Below are 24,063 nucleotides of genomic sequence, written 5' to 3'. Positions count from 1 at the left end.
GGAGGATTTTCCCAGTGATTGGGGTCAAAGACATCACTGCTCTCACACAGGACAAAGATAACAGTTCTGATCCTAGAGTCAGTAATGTGATTTTGCAATCAAACCAGACTCCCAGGAGCCCCTCTGCCTCTCAGCATGGTGAAGCCTTGCCTTTGGAGCACAAGGAATTAGAAGGGAGAATGTCTTTACTTCTCTATTGTGAGAAGCAAGGAGATGAAAAGCTTTAGGAAAATGCCACTTGGTTGACCACCTATTTAATTTTCTGTATATTCTGTACTAGTTGATTGTTGAAGTACAAGTTGTTCCCTTGAAGAAACTTCTGCGTTCTGCTCACAGGAGAGTGCTTAGATTTGCACTCAAAAAACAGTACATGTTGGAAGCACAGGGAAATGAGAGCCTTGGAGTTGTCAGAATACTGAGCAAGAGGCTCATTTGATACTACCTGCAGCAGGGTTTGTGCTATTATCGATTTAGGACTGTTATGAAGAATGATGTTAATTCTTATTTGTTTGGAAAACCTCGCTTCACTAAGTTTCACCTGGGGTAAATATCTGGACATGAATCATCAGATCTGACCAGAATCTCATTTACACTCTGACATCAATTATCAACGCACCTTTGATAAAACATTACCTCCTGGGAAAATCGAGATGCTCCAGTCACAAAAACCCTATAATGTAAAAAAACATTGTACAGAAATAAGTACCCAAACAACAGAAGTAAAAGGGTAATGATGTTAGTATGAGTAACCTGACTGACTCTATGCCTGGCACAGATCATGAGTGTTTCTAGAGCTGCCAAGGTATTTATTCAATGATAAAATACTGCTTGCAGGAGAATGACACACCATGATTGTCTCTGTGTACAGTTCCTAAGGTTTCCGGAACTTGGATTTTTCTTTAATAATTTCCAGACCTAGATGCAATTTCAGTCTCTTCTAAGTGCTTTTCCTTTCATCTCTTATAATAGACACATCTTGCCCATATCTGCTGGCAGTTTACAATCAGAGCTGTGAATGTAAAAAACAATGTCTAAATGTGCTGGTCATTGTCTTTAAGCAATAAAATGCAAACAACTCCAGCCCCAAAGGCCAGGATATGAGGAACTTCCTTTCAGTGAGTATCAAACCAACCCTTTTCCCATCCCTGTTATTGCACTGACATGGGGCAGATGGTAGAAGAAAGGTCAGAAAATAATTTAATATGGAGAGTCCCTCTCTTTAGCCCTCTGATCTGCTACTTTCTCAGATAAAGTGTGGTAGATTTTCTCTATGTCTCTATTTTCTCTATTGTCTCTATTCCAAATCCTAAGGAGGTTTAAAATTAGGAAAGAAATTTTGTTTCCCAGTTTTAGGTTTCTGCACAGCACTGCAGGGAGAGGAGATACCCTCCAGAAAATAAAGCAAAATGCCTGTAGTGATGGAGACAAAATCTGCAGTGATCTTACTAAGTAGATTTGGTCCTTTGCAAACGTACATCCTGAGGGCTGTCAAAAAATATCACACTAATAATATTTTTAGAGACTTCTTTCCTCTTTTAATAACTGTTGGGATTTTCCTCCAACAAAGCCTCTCCCTAGACAAGGCTGCCTGTGAAAAGCTGTGAATTTTCAAGTATTCAGTTATGTATTTCAAGGTTTACTGGAGGTCCCTTAAACAATGAAAGAAATTTTTATATATATATACATATATATATATATATATATATATATATGGTACTAATACAGTGGTCCTTAGGATAAAAATGCCCTCCCTTCCCTCCACACAAACACAAAAAACCAAATCAAAGATACTTAAACACCTATCACTTTATTGCATCAGTTCAGAGTAATCTTTCTCAAACCCATTACTGAGATGTGCTGCAAAATTAACACACCACTTTCTTCATTTGCTTTCCACTTTGACTGTTTAACACTTTCAAGCCAAACCCCAGAGCTGTAGTGCAGTTTGAGTTCAGAGGGTGCTCTGAACAGCCCTGGGGGTCTCACCTGGCCATGGCACATGGGACTGAATCTGGAACAATGAACTCTGGCCATGAACCCCACAGCAAAGGCCATCAGAGAAGCCCAAGTGAAACTTGATTGGCCATGTAGAGCTGTAGGACTAAATACAGAGCAAGAGGACTCAAAATAAACTCAGTGAAAAATGTCAAAGCAGCTTGTTGTGGATTTCTTCTTCTTAATTTTTCAATCATAATCAAATTTATGACACTTGAAAAATTTTGGCTTGTCCTACGGTTGGTCTAGAAAGGGACTGAGAGCAAGAGGATGAGAGAATGCCCCAAAATTTTGAACACCTTTTCCCCTTATTGTTGTTTCAGATGAGAAAAGGAGGACAATTGGGTAAAGCAAATATAAAGCCAATGTTTCAAGGATATTTTTTGAACTCCCAAAATGTAAAATAATTGTTGAAGTCAGTAATTACACTCCTTTTGTGCTCAGAAAAACTGAAGCATAGGCAAAGTTACAAAAGACCTTGTTTCTTTTTACATATAAGTTTCCTCACTCTCCTCTGAGGTTCTTAAACCAGGAAGAATTTCTCTTTTGTTGGCAGTATCTAGTTCTTTGCTGGTTGATCTTTCTGCATTTTTAGTATCTGTCATCTCTTTGCCATCTGGTTTGAAGTGTTTCATAATTAAAACAGAGAGCACTATGTACAAGAGACAGCATCCTGCCCGTAGTCCTGCAATGAGGCCAAGATAGACATTCCTAGGGAAAAAAAGGGACAAAATACATTTATATTACTAAAACTTTTCAATTCTGTATGGAACCAAGTAAGACATGAACAGCGTTTTGACAAAACCATCTATTCTCAGCCAGGTATTGCTTCACATTTTAAAATAAGAAATAACAGGCAGAAAGCAAATGACCTCGTGATATTTAGCCCCAGACAAGCTCTAATCAGGTCTTAGACATACAGCAGAAATGTCTGGAGTGTGCTGCCATTCAGCAGACTCTATTTTAGGGCTCAAAAAAGAGGAGCTGCACCAGCTGGGGCTTTTTGCCTATTGTCCCTGTCCTTCCCCAGCTCCTCACTGGCACACTCAGTGCTCCTGGCCACAGTTCTCCAGTCATTTGAGTCCCCTCTCCAAGTGGATTTTGTGAGGTGTCATACAATAGGAAGCAAATAAATGAGGGATGAGGGATGAGGGATGAGGGATGAGGGATGAGGGATGAGGGATGAGGGATGAGGGAGAGAATCTGCAGAGCTACACGTACTCCACTGTTTTTCAGCATCCCACAAAGCCAAAGTGTCACAGTGCGCTTATTTTATTATTCAGTGCAGGCTACAACAAAAGAACTAATTCTGGTGACTTAAGGCAGTGTCCTGCAATTTGAGATGTCAGATTGAATGAAAATTATTTGGCTTATTTACCTTTTAAGGTCTAGTCAAAGTAAGGAGCTGTGGTGCTGTTAGTACCCTAATCAGTCTATAAATAATTGACATGAGGAAAGTCCACCTTGGTCCTTGCTGCCCAGATTCCCAAACCTTAATGAGGATGCAGCTTACCTGAATTCTTTTGTGTCATACACTCGGCAAGATCCAGATCCCCCACAGCTTTTTGTCCCCCATTTTAAGCAGGTCTCGTCTATCAAGGCACCAAAATAAATAGGGGCTGGGAGTCCTCCTGCAAAGAAATTCTCATTACATGATCTCAGGCATGGAGATCTCATCATTTAATGCCATGTAAAGAAATGAGGAAGCGAATCTCAAGGTTTTCGAATTCTGCCTGCATAAAATGGGACTAAACATCCAGCTCCAGCTTTGAGATTCCAAGATTTATGAAACTATTTAAGCAAGTACTTAAAGGGAGATGAAAAGATGGACAATTATAGCTTAATAATATCCAGCAAGGGAAATGTTAGCAATTCCCTTTGATGGTATTTTTATTAGAAGTTTAACTTCCGTTGTTTAAAGAAATAATATAACCAACATTTCTTTTGCAATCCCTGGTGTGGAATTACATGCCATGACATATTAATATTTATGTATAGTCATATATATATTCAGGTATTTCACAACAATTTGCCATGAAAAGGTGATTAGTGCAGTGCAAAGGGATGAAATTAAGCACTTGCTCCAAAGAAACCAGGTAATAAGTATTATTTATTTATTTATGTGATACAGAAAGAATTTCTTTTAGACAGACAATGATGTTTTAGTATCATCAGTAAGCTGTTTGAGTGAGAGTGTGCAATTATGTGAAGTAAACTCTTTAAAAAGCAGAAGACTGATTCTCTGCAGTGTTCAGCTAAAACACAGAGACTGGAAAAGAGATCCAAATGACTATTTGGGTTTGTCTGCAAGGCAGAGATTTCAAAATCAGCAAACAAGGGAAGATGAGGCAAGGTTTGCTTGAGGCAGGGTAGACTGTGTGTCTGAATATTTAAATGACTATTTATTGCAGATGAACTCAAGAAACAAAATAATAGGCAAAATGCATGGGAGCTTTAAGTGAATAATGGTCAGCAAAGGGGAGCATAGGTGTTAAGGATATGCAGACTGATCAAGCTCAGGTAGTTGTATCCACAGTTTTAAAAAATATGAAACTCAAAAGTAAAATGAAATTTCATTCCTTTGCCTAATTTATTTTCTGTGTAGAAAAAAAATCTGAAGAGATTATCATAATTTGTAAATACATACCATGAAATATGTAGCAATTTCCTTCAAGTATTTTGAAATGTATAGTCTGCTTACAGAGAAAATTTGGGGAAATTTCTTTTGTTCTTCTCTGGAGCAAGGGCATTGCACTGGCTAACTTTGGTTTACCTCTTTGGCTTCTTTGACTACCCACTTGAAAACCACAGAGAAATTAAGTCTTACCTAGTACTCTACCACCCAAAGTTTCTATCCCTACAGCAAAGGATTTCAGGTCTGGTGAAACAGATCTGGAAAGGAAACAAAAACAGTGCATTGAGGAACAGAGTAATGAAGCTACAGTCCTGCTGTGTACATCTGCACATGCCCCATCACAGGAGTACTGTGGCTTACTCAGCATAGCCCACTCAGTCCCTGACTGAAAACATCCACCACAGTTAAAGTTCAGATGTAGAGTCTCCTTCCACAGAAGAACACTCATTGAAATAAACAGAAGCATCTACAGAAACTCATCTTGAACCAAAGGAAAACCGGTTGTAAATACTTTTGGGAGACAATGCACAGGCACATTAAGCCTGTGCCAACCAAGACAGTTCATGCCCACAATGTAAGCTCCAAGAAGCTGCCTTGCTTTATAAGGGGCTGCACTGTGCAGTGACGACCAGAGGGAACAAGGGTGTGTAGTCCTTGTTAGATCAAACCCACCTCTGCCTCTAGCATTTAACACCGAGACAGCAAATGTGAGTTACCTGGCTATAAAAGTCCCTCATTCCTACCAGTGGAAAGCAGCCCGTGTCCATCAGGTGAGCTGCAAGAACTGACCAAAAGCAGAGGGGAGTACTGAGCTGGCACAGGGGCAGGAGGGCACCTTGCTGTGCACAGCCTGCTCCCTGGACTGGAGTTCATACACCAGTATGTTGTCACTTCAGCATCAACATCAAAGGGTTCTCATTATACATATTAGGGTTCTGAAAACCAGCCAGCAAAGTGAGCCTTGTCCATAACCCAGGTGTGCACTACACTTAGAAATACTGCAGGAAATCAGCAGCTTAGCCAAGTTATTTAGTCATGTGCACTGACCACTGGGATCGTGATTCACCCATGAGCAGGAGGAGAAAGACATTTGCACGTGACAGGCACAGAACATTGCCTTTTCTTCTGAACGTGAAACAGTGGTGCTGCTTTCCAACTGAAGGAATGAAAATTTTAAAGATATCCCTGCTGTAATTCTCTTTTCATCAGCTGAATAAAAAAATGGGAGTATCAGACTTCTCCCAACACAGAAGACATTGTGAGGCCACAAGGCTTAACAAAGGTACCTGTTTTTCTCTGAATAATGTGAACAGCATTGGCTATGGCTTAGCACCGCATCTTATTTCAAGACCTTATTTACCAATCTCTGGTAAAAACATCCCTATAACTGGAAATGAAACCCAGCATTCAGGATCAGCATAATGCCCCTGCCTTCATCACCAATGTATCTACTCAGTATCAAATTAGAATTAAATTTCTGGGCAGATATTTTGCTCTGCCTCTGAAAGAGCTGGATTTCAGAGTACAAGCAAATCCTCAGGGGCACAATTTGATCCATTCTGTTTCTCTTTCCCCAAGCTTTATAGTCAAGGTAAGGTAAAGTATTTCACCTAAACATAATCATGTATGTAGGAGTGCCTCCTAAGGCTAAAATAAACGCACACGCAGTCTGTAATGCTAAGAAATAGGGAAAGGCTTTGGTACAGCTTTCTCTTTGGCATTGTCCCAAAACTGCAGATGAATTGCCAGGCCCGAGCCCTTGTCCTTCCACACAGCTGCAATTGTGAAACACCTGAAAGGAGAAGATGAGAAGAAGAATTTATTTATTCAGAATTCAGTGGCACTAAACAGCTATTTCAGCAGCTGGATTTTTCACTCCCCATACCAGCCAGGCTGTTGCTCATGCTGAAAAAACTTCTGTAATCATCTCTGCAGACTGATGGCCAGGTTCATTGATATGCTCCAGCATCTCTGAGCTGCTCCAGAGACACAAAGCAACTGGAATTCTAGTTTCAGCCATGCCATTGCTAGAACAGAAGGTGCTCTGTGTGTGTTTAAAATGGGTCAAAGCTAACAAAATCAGATGTGAACTGCTATTCAGCCATTTTGCTCAGGCATCCCATGAAGAAGATGAGTAACAACAAAAAAAATAGAAGTGTGGACCCAAATATGCTATCATGCATATCTATCATTATATGCCTAAGGACCGTTTGGTGCTGGATTGAGAGTGGGCTTTGAAGTTAGCAGGAGACAGGGGTTTGAAGGCAAATTTTCCTGAAGTGAAGCTTGATGGCATGTATAAATACAAGCCTGATAATGCTGCTTGTCTTTTTTTTGGTATTGTTACATGAAGACAATTCTGCTCCTGCCAGAAGATAGAATCATTTGCACACCCCTCTGCAAACATAGAACATTAGAATAATGGTCTTGCTCAGGTAGGATTATCTGAAGTCCTGGAAATGGCTTTTCTGCTGATAAAAATGTCTTCCCTATATCTAGTCTAAAGCTACCCTCTTTTAAATTAAAATCATTGTTCCTTGTCCTATTGCACAATCATCTACCCCCCTGGATATTTACCATGTTCCTTCCCGTGCCAGATGATGATTTGCATCCCGCAAAGCAGGCTGTCGTGTATGTGATCCCATTATCCCCACAGACGGGGTCCCACTGATCCACCTTGCAGCCGCACTCAGCATTGCAACTGGCCATGTAGATGTGCTTGCTGGAGGAAAGGTGCTTCGTTCTGGAGAACAGAAAGAAATTAAGGAATTATTTAGTGGAATTATATAGTTAATAAAAATATATATATTAGGGGTAGCCAGGAAAAACATGGAGAAAATAAAGCAATCAAAATGGACAGATACCTGCTACCACCCAAGGCACTGGGAAGTTGTCATATGGACACTAAGGTGATTTCAGCTAAAACTAAGTTCTCTTGGGATTTTTCATCAAGCATTAACATTTTTATGGATTGTTACTGAAAAGGCATGGAACTGAAAAAGCTGGGTGGGAATATCTGGCATTACTTTTGCATTAGAAATCTCACCCCAAGAAAAAGAAAAAGAAAATCATACCTAGAATTTATCACAGAGACATGGCCTAAGAAAAGACCAGGAGCAGGATATTACACCATATCCAGGTCATAGAGGTAGGGATGTAAAACTAAATAAAACCAAAACAGCAAGATGTATTTGACATTTTTTTCCCCTGGATCCAGGTCACTGTATCAGGGCACTCTGAGCGCATATTAGCAGTTCTCAGTTTCCAGAAACTGTTAGGAGGCCACCAGCTACAAACCATCCTTGCTGTGAAGTCAATCACAATGTAAGGTAAAAGTGCTCAAAATCTTCCTTTTCTTCCTCCTTCTTCCTTCCCTCAATCAAAAGCACACATTAAGTGGGCTGCACTTCCCCTAAGTCTCTTAGAAAGGAAGATAAGTGAGGGATTTAGCCCTCATTAGGTTTTTGCTTTTCTTCAAAACATAAATTGTTAAATAGGTAAAACATGAAATGAGTCGCTAAACCAGAAACAACCCTAGTATGTGCTAAATTCTCCAGATTCAGTTCTCCTGGAGAAACTGTAATTCAGTATAAGCTCTCTTGTTGTTTATGCTTATTTTTAATTCACTCTGCAGTCTCAGATGTTGCACTCCAGATAACCAGTTATCTCCACTGCACAAACCTCTGACACATTTTTATGTCAAAAACTAAGCTCAAAGTTGAACTGGACATCAGGTTTGCCAAGATAACTTAGATATTTCCCCGAGCACAGGCTTAGTTCAAAAAACACAGGGCTGAGTTCCTGTCTGAACTGAAAATGTAGCAAGTCCTGCTGGATTCAGTTAAATCCTTTAAAATCCCTTGAAATTTGGACCAGACTGAGCTAAATTTAAACAGTAGGCAATTGTGGCAGGCTGCTAGAGTCTGGAAAATGTTCTCAAGGAAGCGTGACCCATGGTCCTGGTAAGGGAGGGGGAACCTCTCTTTGCAGCACACGATCCATGACCACTTTCCACCTCCCAGATGAGAAGTGGGTCAGAAGCAACTCCAGGTACCACAGGGGGCTGGCAATCCCCCATGTGGGTTCATAACTACTGATCTAGTGATGGTCCCTTCTGGAGGCAGTGCCTATGGGAAAGCCATTTTCAACACTTCTTTTGCATCCCACTCCCTACATGACAAAAGAAGGCTGGCTTTTAATTAAAGCTTTGAAATAGAATATAGAAATTTAGTTTGCCTGTAATAAATGTCATCTTTTTTAGCAATTTGCCAGAATATATAGCTATACTGTCAGTAACAGAGAATTTAGGAAAAAGAAATAGAGAATTTAGAAAAAATAAATGTCCAGTTTAAACAAAATTCGAAAAATAAAATAGGTATATTTTCCCATGCCCAGCATTAGGTATGATTTCAGACTGACAAGTCTGTTTCAAAACCTAGGATTTTCTTCTGTGCATCACGCCCAAAAAAGCAGCTGTGACAAATGACACAATCACCCCAAACCTGAGGGGATACAAACCCAGAGTAGGGCGCTGTCAGACCAGCCACCTGGAGCACCTCACAGTTGCACGTGAAGTACAGGAGGTTTAGCAGATATGCCACTATAAAGGTGATGCATGCAAACTTGGCCATTTCAGTTATGTGAAGCTTGAATTTCTTGATCAGGAAGCCTCCTAGAAACATCCCTAGGATTGTGATAGGTAAAAGTATCACACCTGCAATTAGAAGGTAAGAAAAATGTTAGCTGCTCTCACTTGCATTAACCCTTTTAGAATGAATATCTGGTTCTAGTATTTTCAAAATATCAGATACCTATTTTTGGGCTGATTCTTTGAGGTTCTGAGATTTGTATTACCTTCTACTAATTTCACTTCCCCACTTTCTTTTTCAAATCATATTATGACTAACAAGCTCAATTCCTCAATATTTGCTGCATCTTTACTATATTGTTGTTTGTATGTGTATATATATATATATATATATGTATATATACAGGTGCCTGTTAGAAACTGGAGTAAATGGCAATGTCTTAGCTCATAGGCACTTCACATTAAATAAAACATAAAAATTTATGAAAGCTACAAAAAAGTCTCTAAAATGGAATATAAAAGGAAGCTGCATCTGGCTCTTCACTGGATTCCATTTTGATCTGAGAGTGAATAATGACATGATTTGCATTTAGATTTAATCTGTTCAGTATTCCACAAACACCAGCCCTTACATTTACTTGCTGAACAGAGAGGTTTTACAAGGTGTTATTGGGAGGGGTTTGCCTTTCTCTGCTTTTTTGGTAGGTTGGTTTTCTTGGTCATTTCTGTAAAATTTTCTCTGCATTCAGAAAAAAAAGATTGAAAAAAGAAAGTTCTTCCCACATTTGTACCTGACCAAGGCATTGTGTCTTCAGATTAAAGTAATGCAATACCAGTTCTGCAATGACCTCACATAGCCTGGTTTTCCTGCCAGATTATGAGACCATATTAATTACTGTATGATTAATAAAATTTCAGTATTCTTTTTTGTAGAACACTACGAAAAACTTATTTTTGAAAGAACTGGTAAATAGAAAAAGAGCTTTGAAATTAATGAAGTGACACAAAATACTACATTTTGGTTCGTTATTGCTTATAAAATTTGCATTTGTAATCAAAATGAAATAACATTTATACCAATATGTTATTCTGAAAAAAAAAAAATTACACATTTCACTGAATATTTAATTCTTTTTCTAGTAGTTTTTACTTAGTTGCAGCTCATGCGTGGTTTTTACTCGCAAAAAGACACATAACCCAAATCTCACTATGAAAAAGCTTCCACCCAGTTTTAATAATCCTCTATCTCACTGAATTAGGAGCACCAGGAAAATTAACACTAAAATTAACATCCATTTTCAAAATATAGTAAGAAAATTAAGAAACCACTACATGCTTTCTTTTTAACCAAAAAAAAGTTCACACAAGCTCTTTCTGAAAAGGAAGGCAAAATAACAAATAAAAGCTTCCTTTTTGACACTGGAATTTGAAAAGAAGTCAAGTACCTACCAATTAGAAAGATGGCTTTTGCCACTGATACATTAAATTGCTGCTCCATAAACTTTGTCTCATAGGTTATCATCCCAACAAGGGAATTGTACTGCAGAATAGTGAGGAAGATGAACACCACGAAAATTGAATTTCCAAACAGCTTCCTGAGTGCTGGCAAGAAATCTGCAATGGAGAGGTATATGCTGTACACCCTGCTAAACACAGAGAAGAGTTGTTTTGGCATCCTTTAGATAGTAAAATTAACTTTGATGTAATGACTGGCTGCGTTGCAGGTTATAATTCTGTGCCTATCAAAACACATGCTTGCTCAAGTGAAAGTTTTCCTCATTGCCAACACGTGCCTTACAGGAGAAGCAAGGCCAAATGGCAACAGTGGGTGCTGAGATGGGGATCAGGGATCCCAGATTATCTTGTTAGGGCACAGGGCTCCTCCCCGGGACTGCTCAGGCTTGCAACACACCTTCTCAATGTGTGTACAGAGCATTTAGACCCACTGCCAAGTATAAAATCTGGTTCCTAAAGCAGAAGCCTTTACCAACCACACAAGAACCCCATATAAGGGTGATATTTAGGGAACAGAAGCACCTGCCCCAGAAAAAGGCTGGAATCATTTCTGGGACCCTTGATTAGAATACCGAAGTCCATTAAAATAAAGTGAACATAAACACCTGCATTTAGACTCTAGTCTGGCTCTTGGCACAGCTGCCTAAAATGTGGGAGTTCAAAACACATCTGCTGTAGAGGTGCACATCCATACAAACAAAACCCTGGGTCTAATAATAAAAATATAAAAGTAAAAGCAATGGCTGGTTGGATCTGGTATTGCCTGCATGAAATTAATTCAGCATCCCTGCGCTCATACACAAATCCAGTGAAGTCCCTCCAGCATCTGATGTAGTCATAATGAGCTCCATGTTTCCTTCCCAAACATTTGCCTCAGTGAAACAGTAGCCTGCCAGCTATGGATTGGCCATTAATGAGGGATGGGATGTTTTCCCCACTCTCTTCATTGTCGTAGGATCATAGCTGTAATACATCATCTCACAACTATGAACTGAGGATCTCCGGAGCTCAGAGGAACAGCACGAGTTTCTTCCAGCTCTCTGACATCAGGAGAGGACTGAAACTCGCCCTTAGCATGTAATTATAATAGCACAAATTAAAGTCGTTTTTGTCCATCATTTGCACTGCAGAAACATGCATTTCTCTGAAGGTTGTGTGAGTTCATGCTCAGCTCAGAATGAATCCATGAGACAGAATTCATATGCAAATATCTGGGCAATAATTTTCACCTTTTACTGCCTCTGAGAACTTTAACTGTGGCTGAGCTGGGGGGTCTATTTTACAGTGATCTCCTTGAACAGACAAGTGACTAATCTTCAAGTTTTCATTCTCTTCTTCCTTTGGTAAGGAATAGGGCAAAAACCAGAAAGGCAATGAAGCAATGAAGTTGACTGCTCCACAGATAAGCAATCCAAGCCACCAGGCACCAACCCAACGGGTATCCTTAGGATTTATGCTAATGGCATCTATAAAATACAGAAAGACAGGAAAATAGGTTAAATATTAAGCAGAACAATTATTATAGATTACTATAAATTACTGCATATCCTCATATATACTATTTTAAAAACAGAACAGAGGTGATCTATGTTCCATATGAAGAACTAAAATGCAGCTTGTTTCAAATCATAGAATCATAGAATAGTTTCTAAGGTTGGAAGGGACCTTTAAGATCATCTCACTCCAACCCCCTGCCATGGGCAGGGACACCTTCCACTAGACCAGGTTGCTCAGAGCCCCATCCAACCTGGCCTTGAACACTTCCAGGGGTGGGGCAGCCACTGCTTCCCTGGGTAAGTTGTGAATGACCCGTCCCTGGAAGTGACTCAGTCCTATGCAGTCAAAAATAGAGGTGTCCATTTAGGCCCATGGTGGCATTTCCTTGCCCCAATCTTCCAATACTCTCTGGGGAATGAGTGACAGCAAAAGGACCCTTTACCACCAAAAAAACCCCCTTCCCTTTCTCAGTTTCTCAGAGTCTTCCTTCTCCATCCTCAAACTCTACAGTTTTTCCCCAAATTTCCTCAAATTTTCCCTGGGATTAGAGACTTTTAAGTGATTTGAACAACGACATGAGTTTTGAGATGAATCTTTGCTGCATGCTTTTCATGAGAACACACTTTTTGCTAAGTGTTGAAAGTGTCCATGAGCCTATCACTGCATGGGGATGGGCCTTTCATTCAATCATTTGTACTCAGCTGCACAGCAAGGGTGTAACAAGTGTGTGTGCAAGCATAAAAGAGGTGCAGTGGGGGTAGGGGTCTTTTTGAAGTGCTATTCCAACCGCACTGCAACACACGATTTTAAAATGTCAATTTTTGAGCAGCTCTTGAGCAGGAAAAATTCTCTAGAGAGCCCCTGGTTTTGGGGCAGTGAGCTGGGAAGGTGCTTCTTGGCATGGAGGTTCCTACACCCAGACACCTTCTCGCTTCAGGTGCCACCCCATGGTCCCTTACCAGTGTTCACGATGCCAATGTCAACCCAGAGACTGGCACAGAACGAGCCAAGCAGGAAGCCCAGGGTCGGCCCAAACATGCCCGAGGATCTCACCAGGCCTGGAAGAGAAAGGAGACGGAGCAAAACACTGCATGTACAAGGCAAGCCTTCCTCTCTGAGGGCAAGGACATGAGAGAGGAGGGAGGAGACAGGAGAGGGGCACAGGCTGTTATGGAATGTCTCATGGGAGGCTCCTGAGCAGCGAGAATATAAGGTGTAAGCTGCCCTAACCATAGCTGTGGTGTAGATCAGAAGAAGGTGGGATGCTCCTAGGAGCAAATGAATAAGCTGTGAAGGCTACCAGAAACCTGGGAAGCTACACTGCATTTTGCTGACTGGATGTCTAAATACAGCAGAATTTGATTTTGGTGACCACTACTGGCAATCAACATAAAATAAAACAAAATATCTTCAAAATAATTCAAGCATAGCTTCTCACATTCCCTTGCCACTTGTGTTGTTCTGTTGAAGTTTAGTTGTGAGGAGGTAGCAGCATCAAAATACAGCTCAGTAATTCGGATTTGTGAACTCTAGCACAGAACTGACACCTTGAAGTTGCAGAAGGCTTCATTCTATTAGAAAAGAAGGAATTCTTTACCAAATGCCTTTTAGTTCTTGCCCACATCCAGAACTATGCTTTGTAAATCCTATTGTGTTCTACTGCAGAGATTTTCCTCCTGAGAAAGAGTTGGTTTTGCAAATTCTCTTCTGAATATAGTGATTGCTCAGCTTACCACCCAGAACTTCTGTAATAAATCATTACATCTTAACAAGTATGCTACATTTTCTGTGCCTTCCTATTGCAACTCTGGTATTATTGCGGTCACCACAACCCTACCAAAATGATTTTAATTCATTCTGTTACGAAAATGCTGTCTCTGCTTCAAAATAACTTGTGTTCTTGCTCAACAAAATACCAAAGGACAAAAGAAAAAGGAGTGACAGGAAGCTGAGACTTTGTTTCAGGGTCAAATAACAAGATTAATGCTCAGAATTCATCAGCAAGACTTGACTAACTTTTTTCATTATAGGAAAATATTTTTTTGTATGTTTGTATTTTACAAAAACATTGATTATAAATTGATTTAGCCAGATGATAAAAAATAAGATATAGAAAAGAAATAAACTTAGACAAGAAAAGAAATTTCTGCTCTATGGAAAAGACTGTTTCAATATTCACATTTTTTGCCAAGTGGTTCAGTCCACCAAAATGGAATAAGTGAATGAAAATTGCTATTCTGAATGTAAAAGTGAAATATTTTAATACATTGTAAATTAAATACTTTATTTCTTTTATACAACCCAGTTTTCATTTTGGCTGACTTCATGCTATTCTCCATGTTTACTTTATATTTTTAATCTCACTTGCCCAGTAGCCCCAACCTGTCTCAATCTCTCCCAGATTAGATTCTGACAAGAAAAAATCAACTAAACTTTTTAAAATACCTTTAATCTGAAGCTCAGAGGTGATTACAAATATTTTGGATAACTGCTGAGTGGAGCACTTTTCTTGACAGCTACCTCCCCGATACTTCCATTTTCTTCAACCTGAAGATTTTCTCATTCCCAAATTAAGACATTTGTTATGGCCTTTCCCTGTAGTCTATCTTTCTGACCAGCTCAATTTCACCAAATTTACTTCAGGTCACAGTTCTTGAGCTCCCTCAGCCACACAAACACCCCATGCTATTAAATCAGTTTGCCAACAAATTAATTAGCTTGGGTGTAAGTCTCTCTGTCTTGGGCAATAGGTTATGTGCTGTCAAAACAAGAATAAAATCCCAAGTAGAAAGGATTTGTTACAACACCCTGGGCAAGGTGTTGTTTTTCTTCCAGTAAATAGTGACTTTAAAAAGCTTTCAACTGGAAGTGTGCTGCATGTAAAATTCAAAAAGTCGGGTAAGAGCTCCTGAAACATGTTTACATTACTGTAATTAATTGTGACTACATTACAGATCCTCACATTAAGGATCATTCCCTTTTCTGTGAAATAGTAATTAGGAAGAATTTGGTCCTCTGAAGGTGTGGTACTGAAGATGATATGCCAGAAAAGACAAATATGACTTTGCACTTTGGGGAAATGAGCATTTGATTATTCTTCTCTTCATCACAGAAGCTACTCAGGGAAAGCAAAAAGACCATCCTGGAATGATCCCTAGAAAATAAATATGAGACGTCCTTTGCACTATTTGGGGCTTTTTTTGTCTCTGTACAACTCAAAACTATCCAGATAGATTTTTTTGGTGAGTATTTTCTTGACTATAGAAATGTTAAAGAACAGAATGTTTAGCATAAAAATCATTTGTACATTACCTATGTAAAATGCTGAGTTTTCTTCTTTAGAAAAATCATCGATATATGAAACTCCCAGTGGCATAATTGGTGCTTCCCCAATTCCACGTAAAAGGTTCCCCACCAACACAAAGAGCCACAGATAGGAATTTGTTGTTTTTTCACATCCTGCAGGCCATAAACATTTGTATTTCTGTGAACATAATTCTGACAATACTTTACAGCAACAGTAAAATAACATAAAATATGGGTTTTAACAATCATTATAGGGTAGGTTTGTATATATCATGGTTTCTAGCCAGGGTTTTACTGCTTTCCAGAAAAAAAGGGTGTACAGTGGGGACAAGCAGAAGAAGGGAATCCAGCATCAGAGCTTTATCTTACCAACATTTATCATTGTGCTGGGTGTTTCTGTAGCATCTGTGACTGGAAGGCCCTCAGATGACACTGGGGAGCAAGCTGACACACTCGTGGAGGAGTTGTCCACACTAACAGTTATCCTTTCATAATTGTAACTGGAAAACAACTATGTGAAATACAACTGACACACGAAGGACTTTGCTTTGCAGGAAGTGTGTCTGAGCCTTGTGTTCACATATGTTCATTCCCGTTTCATACAAAGTGGAGGGGAGGCCCATTTCCAGTGCTTTGCTTAAAAAAAATAGGTATCTTCATACAATTTTCAAGTGTTATGATGATTCTAACCCCAATATTTTCCTGAGCTAAAGAGTGACAAAGCTGCTTCCAGAGATCATTCTTTAGACAGCAGGAGAGAGGCAGAGTTCATCCACATCTGTCTACACAAAACAGAGCTGATGTTTTCCCATAATGGCACCTCTTTCTTACCTTTGTGGCAGATGCAAGGATGCCAAATGATTGGAAAGGTATGACCTGCTTCTGACAATTATGTGTTATGGCTTAAATGTGAAAATTTAGATATTTAATTCTCCCCAAGTTTAGATAAAAGTCTTCAGCATTTTAAAGAGCTTATCATGAGTAACCACCATGGAGAAAGAAACCTTTTCCATCAAGATCTAATTGCATTTCACTTAAGTATAAAAAAGGGAACACAGTTAAAAAAATATACATATCTATGTATATATATTCATCCCAGGTGAAAAATTTAACCCACTTTATCCTTAATTATGTATAAATTCTGTAGAAACCTGAGGTTTCTCTCTTGCTTACCTGTAGCAAGAGGTAAGCTTTCAGAGAGGAAATCAGAAAGTCAATACTAAAAAGTCCACCCATTTTCCTGTTGGAATAGCTGGAAGAAACTCCTACTGGCAAGCTTTTAACCCAGATGTGTGCTTTAAAAAACACTTCATATGATCAAGTTCAATTAGTGCATAATGTGAAAACTCTCCATATTTACCGTCCCGTTAGGAACTGAGGCATCACTGACAAAAAGGCTCCTACAGACATGATGAGACACCCAACAGCAATTATTTTTGGCCGATGAACTCTTGGTCCAAGGTAACTCACCAACACCATCACCATTAAGTTACCTGCATCAACAGGAGAGAGAACCAGTACAAAGAATAGATTTATGTTGGGGGTGAAAATGTACTAAGAAGCACTTATCCACTTTCAAAGAAATATACCTATCTCAAAGCTGCCATCAATAATGCCAAAAATCGATGATGAGATTTCAAATCTCCTTTCAATTTGACTGGACATGCTCTTCATGTAGCTTCCAGAAAATCCTTTGGCAAAAAAGGAAAAAGCTAGAGCTCCAAGAAATATCTGAAGAGAGAAAATAATTGAGTTTGCAAAGTAACAATTTTTGCTTTATGGCTGGATGCCAGAGCAACCCACTCAAGAAGCACAAAAATCATATGCTTTGCTTTCTAATTCTCTGTGAGAAGAATCTTCCCATCGTTATCATTAAAACAGATCTTACTTTCTTTTTCAGGGCGGCATCCAAAAACTCTGCTACTGCAAGGAAAAGGAAAATTTACATTGATGGTATGCACCTTCTAACTTTCTAGTACATATTGGTTTAGCTGTTTCCTTCCTTAAGAAAAACTTGTAGCATAACATTGTTCATTTCTGGTACTTATTATCACAGTATATCTTATTAGCTCTCCTTCTCCTGTTCTTAAAAACACGAATAAAAAGATGTATCTGCAACTACCACTGTGACTATAGCACACCTCTAAATGAATTTTTTGTAAAATATTACCTCATTTTTTAACTTCTGAGCACATTTATTGACTTCTGTGTGCTTGGAATCACAACCATAGAATCAGAATCATTTGGGTTGGAAGGGACCTTAAAGATCATCTTGTTCCAACTCCCCCACCATGGGCAGGGACATCTTCCACTACCCCAGATTGCTCGGAGCCCCATCCAGCCCAGCCCTGGACACTTCCAGGGATTCAGGGACATCCATCATTTCTCTGGGCAACCTGTGCCAGAGCCTCACCACCCTCACAGGAAAGAATGTCTTCTTAATATCCAATCTAAACCTACTCTCTGTCAGTTTGAAGACATTTCCCCCTGTCTTGTCACTCCAGGCCCTTGGAAATAGTTTCTCTCAGTCTTTCTTGTTGGCTCCTTCAGGTGCTGGAAGGCTGCATTTAGGTAACCCCAAAGCCTGCCCTTCTCCAGGCTGAACAATCCCATTTCTCTCAGCCTTTCCTCATAGCAGAGCTGCTCCATCCCCCTGACCATCTTGGTGGCCTCATCTGGACTCACTGCAGCAGCTCCATGTCCTTCCTGTGTTGGGACACCAGAGCTGGAGGCAGCTCTGCAGGTGGAGTCTCAGCAGAGCAGAGCAGAGAGGCAGAATCCCCTCCCTCCCCTGCTGTCCAAATCCCTTCCATCCCCCTATGGATGCAGCCCAGATCATTGTTTCCAAAACATATAGTGCCAAACAGTGCCATACATAACTAACTGAATTTTGATAGGACTTCAAATGGCAATTCAGTGATCCAGAGAAAATATGTGGTCAGGGCTCTTCCATACCTTTAGCTTTGAACAATTATGGCACATAGTCTTGGCAGGAACTGCACTGCCATCACTGTCCTGGAACAGTGATTTTTCTTTAAGCTGGCCAGCAGCGATTGGTCTGTCCATGGTTTTCCTTCTCCAGGTCTGATAGACAGGTCTTCCTGTTTGAAAAATATTGCTATGTTTAACTATTATTTGCATAAGAATTGCATGTTCCAATGTTTTTCAGACATACTCAGTGGCAAGACACTGCTTGAGATATCTGCACATTGAAATTTTTCCTCAGGAAAGACATTAAAGAGTGTTCAAAGTAACTACCGTAACTAGTCAAGGACTAGTGCACCTGATTTGTGACATCTGCTTTCTAAAAGACTCCAGGACTTTCTTGGATACATGGAAAAGCTATTGGTAACTTTCTGACAGTTTTTAGAAATCTTTGTGGAAAAGGAAAGTCCCCAGGCAGGTGGAGGTTAGGAGAGCTTGTCAGAAAAACATCTTCCCCACACTTGAACCAACTTTTTCTGACTTATCCATTTTTGATCACTGTTCCAAACTAAATGGACCTTTGGTGTGATCCAGTAGGCTTCTGCTATTATATTTCTGATGATTTTCTTAGTGAACACTACCATTCTGTCAGCATTTGGATGAGTAACATTATTAATTGGATAAATGTTTGTAGAATCAGACCACAAATGATGACAGAGGAGAAAATAGGGTAAGAATATGATAAGTAAAGATATATTAAGGTAAAAAAGAGCACTGATTAGAAGAAACAAATAATGACTATCTGTAAGTCTGCAAGCCTTCACAAGTTCCCTGCAGGACAGATGATAAATGTAGATATTTTATTAAGACTGATAAATTTTTTAGTTTAAAAGTTGGCTCTGATTTAAGGAGTCACCTTAGCTATGTTGGCTAGTGCAGATTAAGCTGAGCAGGGGAAAACAGCTAATAATGAGACATCTGGAATGATAATAAGTAAAACAAACCATTGCCAAGTTTGTCTGTTTGAAAACTGGTGCAAGAGTACCAAAATCAACTAGTTAGCTCTGATATACATTTGCACATATATTAAAGGAGCATAGAGGAACATGTGTCAAGAAATTGGCCTGTGATATTTTCCCCCCAAGACACTGGAATCTTAAATATGCCATGCTGTTTAAGTCATATGGGAACTTTCAAGGTTTCCCTCCTGCAGGCAGGACCCATGAGTGTTGTGGGAGGTTTTTGACACCAGGGTTGTGGGGATGTGGCAAGGTCCCAGGCTAACCCACAAACATCACTTGGTTCCTCTGAAGAGTTCAGTTCTCCCAAGCAAGATGCCCAGGATTACCTGGATTCCGAGAGAAATGTCCACCAACGCCCAGAAAGGACAACACTCTTAGAAACCCAACAGTCCCCTAAAAGTTACTCCTAGCAACCGAAAAATAGGCACTAATGTCTCATAAAGAGATATAAAGCCTCATAAGAACTCTAACCTGAATTTTGCAGATTTTAGTTCCAAATCCTACTCCAGTAAGAGGGGACTATGAAAGCAAACACATGTATATTTCAGACTAAACCACATATGAAATTTCTAAAGGGACCTAAACTTCCTTAGGCTATGTTCAGCAGCTACTAAATAAAAAAACAAAACAAAACAAAACAAAAAAAAAACAAAACAAACAAAAAAAAAAAAAGTCAAAAGTAAGCTATAGATAATTGAAGTATGGTGAAGACAGACTTACCCCAATCTTGACAGGATAGGAGCTGAAAGACAGAGTTCTCTAAAGCAAATACATTCTGTATTGATTTGTATTTTGCTGATGATTAACTCTGTGAAACATCTGACTCTGTGAAATAAGCAGTATCTAAATGAGTGACATGATTTTCTTTCCAATACATTTAATTTTAAATATAAAATTTGATTTATGGTGCCAGACTAATAATCTACCTTAAACTCAAATGTTAAACTGTAGAACCACTTCTCTTACACCTAATCGAGCAATCACATTTTCCATAACCATTCTATGAGAATCTGGCAAACCAGTGAATCATTGACACTAGTGGTATTTAAAATTAAATGAAGCAAGAAAAATAATAAAAGATTTAATTTATGAATTAGGGGTAATGGATAGCTTTTCTACAGAGGGATAAAAAGTCCTGCTCCAAACAGTGTTTATCCTTTAAAAAAAAATATTGAATCTGCAGAATTGTACCTTTGCACTTTACATGAAGTCTTTCAAGTTTAGTGGCAAAGAGATGTGCAGAAAGGCTGCACTGGCACCTCACAACTAAACAAACAAACCGACTAACTAACAAATGGAAAGAAGCAGAGAGGGAGGCTGTGGAGAGACAGTGAGAGGCAGAGAGAGCACTTACTTTGTGTCAGAGCGGTGTCAGGCTGTTTCTTTCCTGTTCCCGAGGGCTTCCAGGCTTGGAGCCAGTGCAACATCACAGCCAAAGCGCTGCCTGCTCCGAGAAGTGGAGCACTTCACCACATGTTTTTTAAACCTTGGATTTCCTTCTTACGGTGATTGCAAAACTTTCCCACAATCACCGATACAAAAGCTGTGCAGAAGAAGGCAGGTTTCTTGTGCTGCCACTGCTTTGGCAGGCTACCTGCCAGTGGTGCCAGCCTCTCCCGGGTGGAACAACTTGTTTTCTTCACTCTTTTTTTTTTCCCCTAAAGTCTAAACATTGCAGCTGCATGAAGCACCTCTCAAAAGGAACTCCCTACCATCCACCCAACAACCATGGAGTGGGCTCGGCTCAGCCATAAGAGCCCTGAGAGCACAGGCTCAGCTTTTCCAAGCATCTACAGCCTCCTAGCTTTCACTTCTTGGTGCTTTGGAGGAGGGTCAGCAGAGACACCAAGGGGTGGCTTAGCTCCTGAAAGGGCATGAACTGCTTTTTGAGATCTGAGCCCTCTGTGTCACAACCCCAGTGCAGAGGTTTGCATGAAAAGCCTTGATTATCTTCTTCTGTATAAAAATACATTAAGGGATTTGATAAAGGCTAAATTAACTCGATTAAATACATGGAATTATAACATTTAGTCAAAACTAAAAAAAAAATTATGAAAGCTGAAAGAAATTATAAACTTGCTAAGTACATAAATATGCAAGCTCTCATTATCCCCTGAAGCTTGCAGGTTAACTGCAGACAATCATTTTATCTGCCATATTTGCACTTGTTATTGGATTTTGCTTGATAGAATTTTACACATTTTACTGTGATCATTATATATTTATTGAGTTATTACAGGTCTTAATTTAAAGTTTCAATTTTTCTGTTCTACCAGCAGGACTATATACTCTCTATACTAGATACTCAGTGAACAAATAAAACACAGCTTTTTTCTACTATTTAGTAAGAATATTTGCAACAGAAAAAAGGGGGTTTTTCTATGATAATTTTAATGCAGTGTTCCTGCATTACTCTTTAAATGCTGACTTCTTGTTTAATTAATTTTGTTTTAATGCAAGGGAACAATGTACATGTTGAAACTCACTTTCTCTTAAAAGAGTTCAGAATATGGGAAATTCATCAAACCTATTCTTCAGATAAATTGATTCTCATTTGCATGCTTTTACTTAGGTGAAGGACAGTTATCTTTGCTTATTTCTTAATGCCTTAATTATTTTAATTATTTTTAAAATCTTTAAAAAGCTTAGATTTATTTACCAGAATATCATTAGAATGAAGCAAATTTTCCATCACCTGACAATGTCAAATTTACATGTACTGAAACCTGTATTTGGACTGCTTTTAACTGTTACAATGTTGCAAAGTTAGAAGGAAAAAAATGTATGAACATTAGCAGTGGATTCCCTCCTTATTCTTGCTGTCAGTCTGCAACCAGGTGGAAAAACTGAAGTCTGTTGAAAGGTCGCTGCAAGCCCATTGTCTGTTTGGGGAGCAGGCTCTTAAACACAGTTCTCAAGATGAGACATGCACAAGAAATGTATTTTAAAGTTGAATACATGGAAGTTTATCTATAGAGGACATGACACTTCTTGTGAACCTTGCATACAGATGCTAATATCCACTCACAAGGCAGCACCACATGGATTCAGTGCAGACACTTCCAGATGAGCCACTCAATCTGCTTCACCTTATCGTCAGAGGAGGAAACAGAAGTATTTTCAAAGGCATAGGTTCTTTGTTCTATTCTAGATACTTACTTTAGGCAGGAGATGGAATGAACAGCAGACATGGCTGTGAAAAGCTAGACGGCCAAGATCAGCTTTTGACAACAGAAAGTCAGAAGAGATGAATCCCACCATAAAAGACTTCAGCACTACCATAAAAACAGTCTTCTGCAGCTTTTTCAAACTGAGCTCCAGTGCCTGTGACAGCATTTGCCATCATGCCTTGTCCAAATCAGTTGTGATATGGCAGCTGCTGGCAGGTGAGGAAAAGGGCCCTTGCTACAGAAGGGCAGTCCTGGAGAGGCAAGGCACATCTGCCAGAGCCTGGCCAGCCCACTGGCACATGCTGGCAGAGCACAGCACCAGCAGCACACACAGAGCCTCTCCACAAGCCACACTGTGGCCTGTTGTGTCAGCCACCAGCCTGACAACTGGCTGGGAACCTGTTCTGCAAGGCCCATGGTAGCATAGAAACTCAAAAACAGGAGAGAAGATTACCAGTGAGGAAGTGTTTGTCATTGCTGCTGAAGGGTTGCTGCTTCCAGTGTGACCCAGGGCTGGCTTTGATGGGCTGGCAGTGGTGTGCAGCAGGAGGTGGGTGCAAGAGACCCTTGCAAACGGCCCCGGGAGCAGCTCCAGTGGGAGGAGCTGCCTCTTCCCAGCCTGGCTCCCAGCACCACCATCCACGTTCCCAAAGCAGGACGTGGTATCCCTGATGGGACGTGCCTGGCTGGCTGCACAGCAACCCTCATGTGTGATAAACCACATCAAAAGGGTGCAAGATGCTCCACGGCCAGGGCATGTAAGGACACTCAGAGAGAGAGTGCTCAGCCATCTCCTTCCTCCAAGAGGTTATTTGGTGTGGCAGTCACTTAAGAAACTGCAGAATTTTTAGCCCTGGCCTCCTGCCACACTGAGGTGAAGCAGATGGCAGCTTCCATTCAGGAGCTGCCTCTTGTTCATTGGTGGAAAAAGCTCTGCACGAGGGGGACCCGCTTGTCACCGCTTTAGTTATGCTCAGTTGCACTGATTAAGCTTTCCTGCCAAACAGAGCCCCAGCCTGGAGCAGCACAATCCCAAGTGCCAAGCTGGTAGCCAGGAGACAATGTGAGCTGATGGGGCTGCAAGGGCAACGTTCAGGGAGCTTAGTCTGCAAGTCACATCATGAGTTTCCTGAGTCACAGAGGGAGGAAGGACATGAATTCTGATAGATTACACCCTACTGCTGCTGAAACATTGAAGGACAACATGTGCAAAATGAGGGGAGAAAAACAGTTAATCCTCTGCTTTAATAGCAAAAGAGTTCTTAGAGGAATGACTTCTACATAAGTTGTTCAGTCTTTTTCTTGGCACCACTTTTTCACCTCTGGAAAAGCACACAGAGGATTTGGGGTTGCTAAGGCAAGCAATCACTTGATCTTATTTTACTAATTCCAGCTTCTTTAGGTCCCAAA

At 40.0% G+C, this 24,063-nt stretch overlaps 1 protein-coding gene across 5 annotated transcripts; it reads right to left on the bottom strand.

The window, feature by feature from the left end:
* Positions 1–1,786: 1,786 nt before the first annotated feature.
* Positions 1,787–23,195, bottom strand: LOC103617297 (solute carrier organic anion transporter family member 1C1). 5 transcript variants are annotated; one of them, XM_017736688.1, is made up of 17 exons: positions 22,643–23,195; positions 20,838–21,026; positions 20,204–20,308; positions 18,492–18,637; positions 17,126–17,267; positions 16,897–17,029; positions 15,906–16,036; positions 15,543–15,689; positions 13,190–13,288; positions 11,963–12,199; positions 10,668–10,832; positions 9,149–9,344; positions 7,208–7,373; positions 6,241–6,422; positions 4,823–4,887; positions 3,509–3,626; positions 1,787–2,706 (listed from the first exon to the last, which is right to left on the bottom strand). In XM_017736688.1, the coding sequence occupies exons 4-17, from the start codon at positions 18,600–18,602 to the stop codon at positions 2,484–2,486; spliced, it is 2,115 nt and encodes a 704-aa protein (XP_017592177.1). In that variant the 5' UTR covers positions 18,603–18,637; positions 20,204–20,308; positions 20,838–21,026; positions 22,643–23,195; the 3' UTR covers positions 1,787–2,483. The 5 variants fall into 5 exon arrangements, with proteins under 5 accessions (XP_017592177.1, XP_017592178.1, XP_008633800.1 ...); XM_017736689.1 differs by having other exon boundaries at positions 20,838–20,927; XM_008635578.2 differs by lacking the exon at positions 20,838–21,026.
* Between the last annotated feature and the right edge of the window lie 868 nt (positions 23,196–24,063).

This window comes from Corvus brachyrhynchos, unplaced genomic scaffold, assembly GCF_000691975.1.
Source record: "Corvus brachyrhynchos isolate BGI_N302 unplaced genomic scaffold, ASM69197v1 scaffold246, whole genome shotgun sequence".
Taxonomy (NCBI): domain Eukaryota; kingdom Metazoa; phylum Chordata; class Aves; order Passeriformes; family Corvidae; genus Corvus; species Corvus brachyrhynchos.
Note: the sequence above shows the minus strand (reverse complement) of the source record. Positions and strands in the feature narration are given on the sequence as shown.

Bases quoted from the DNA above. Each gene is read 5' to 3' on its own strand.
- LOC103617297 (XM_017736688.1), bottom strand. From the start codon at position 18,602: ATGGACAGACCAATCGCTGCTGGCCAGCTTAAAGAAAAATCACTGTTC. The intron at 16,037-16,896 runs GTAAATATGGAG...GTTGTTTTCCAG, and splicing joins CCTCAGTTCCTAACGGGACG to TTACAATTATGAAAGGATAA. The intron at 7,374-9,148 runs GTTTGTATCCCC...TCTGTTCTCCAG, and splicing joins CTGACAGCGCCCTACTCTGG to AACGAAGCACCTTTCCTCCA.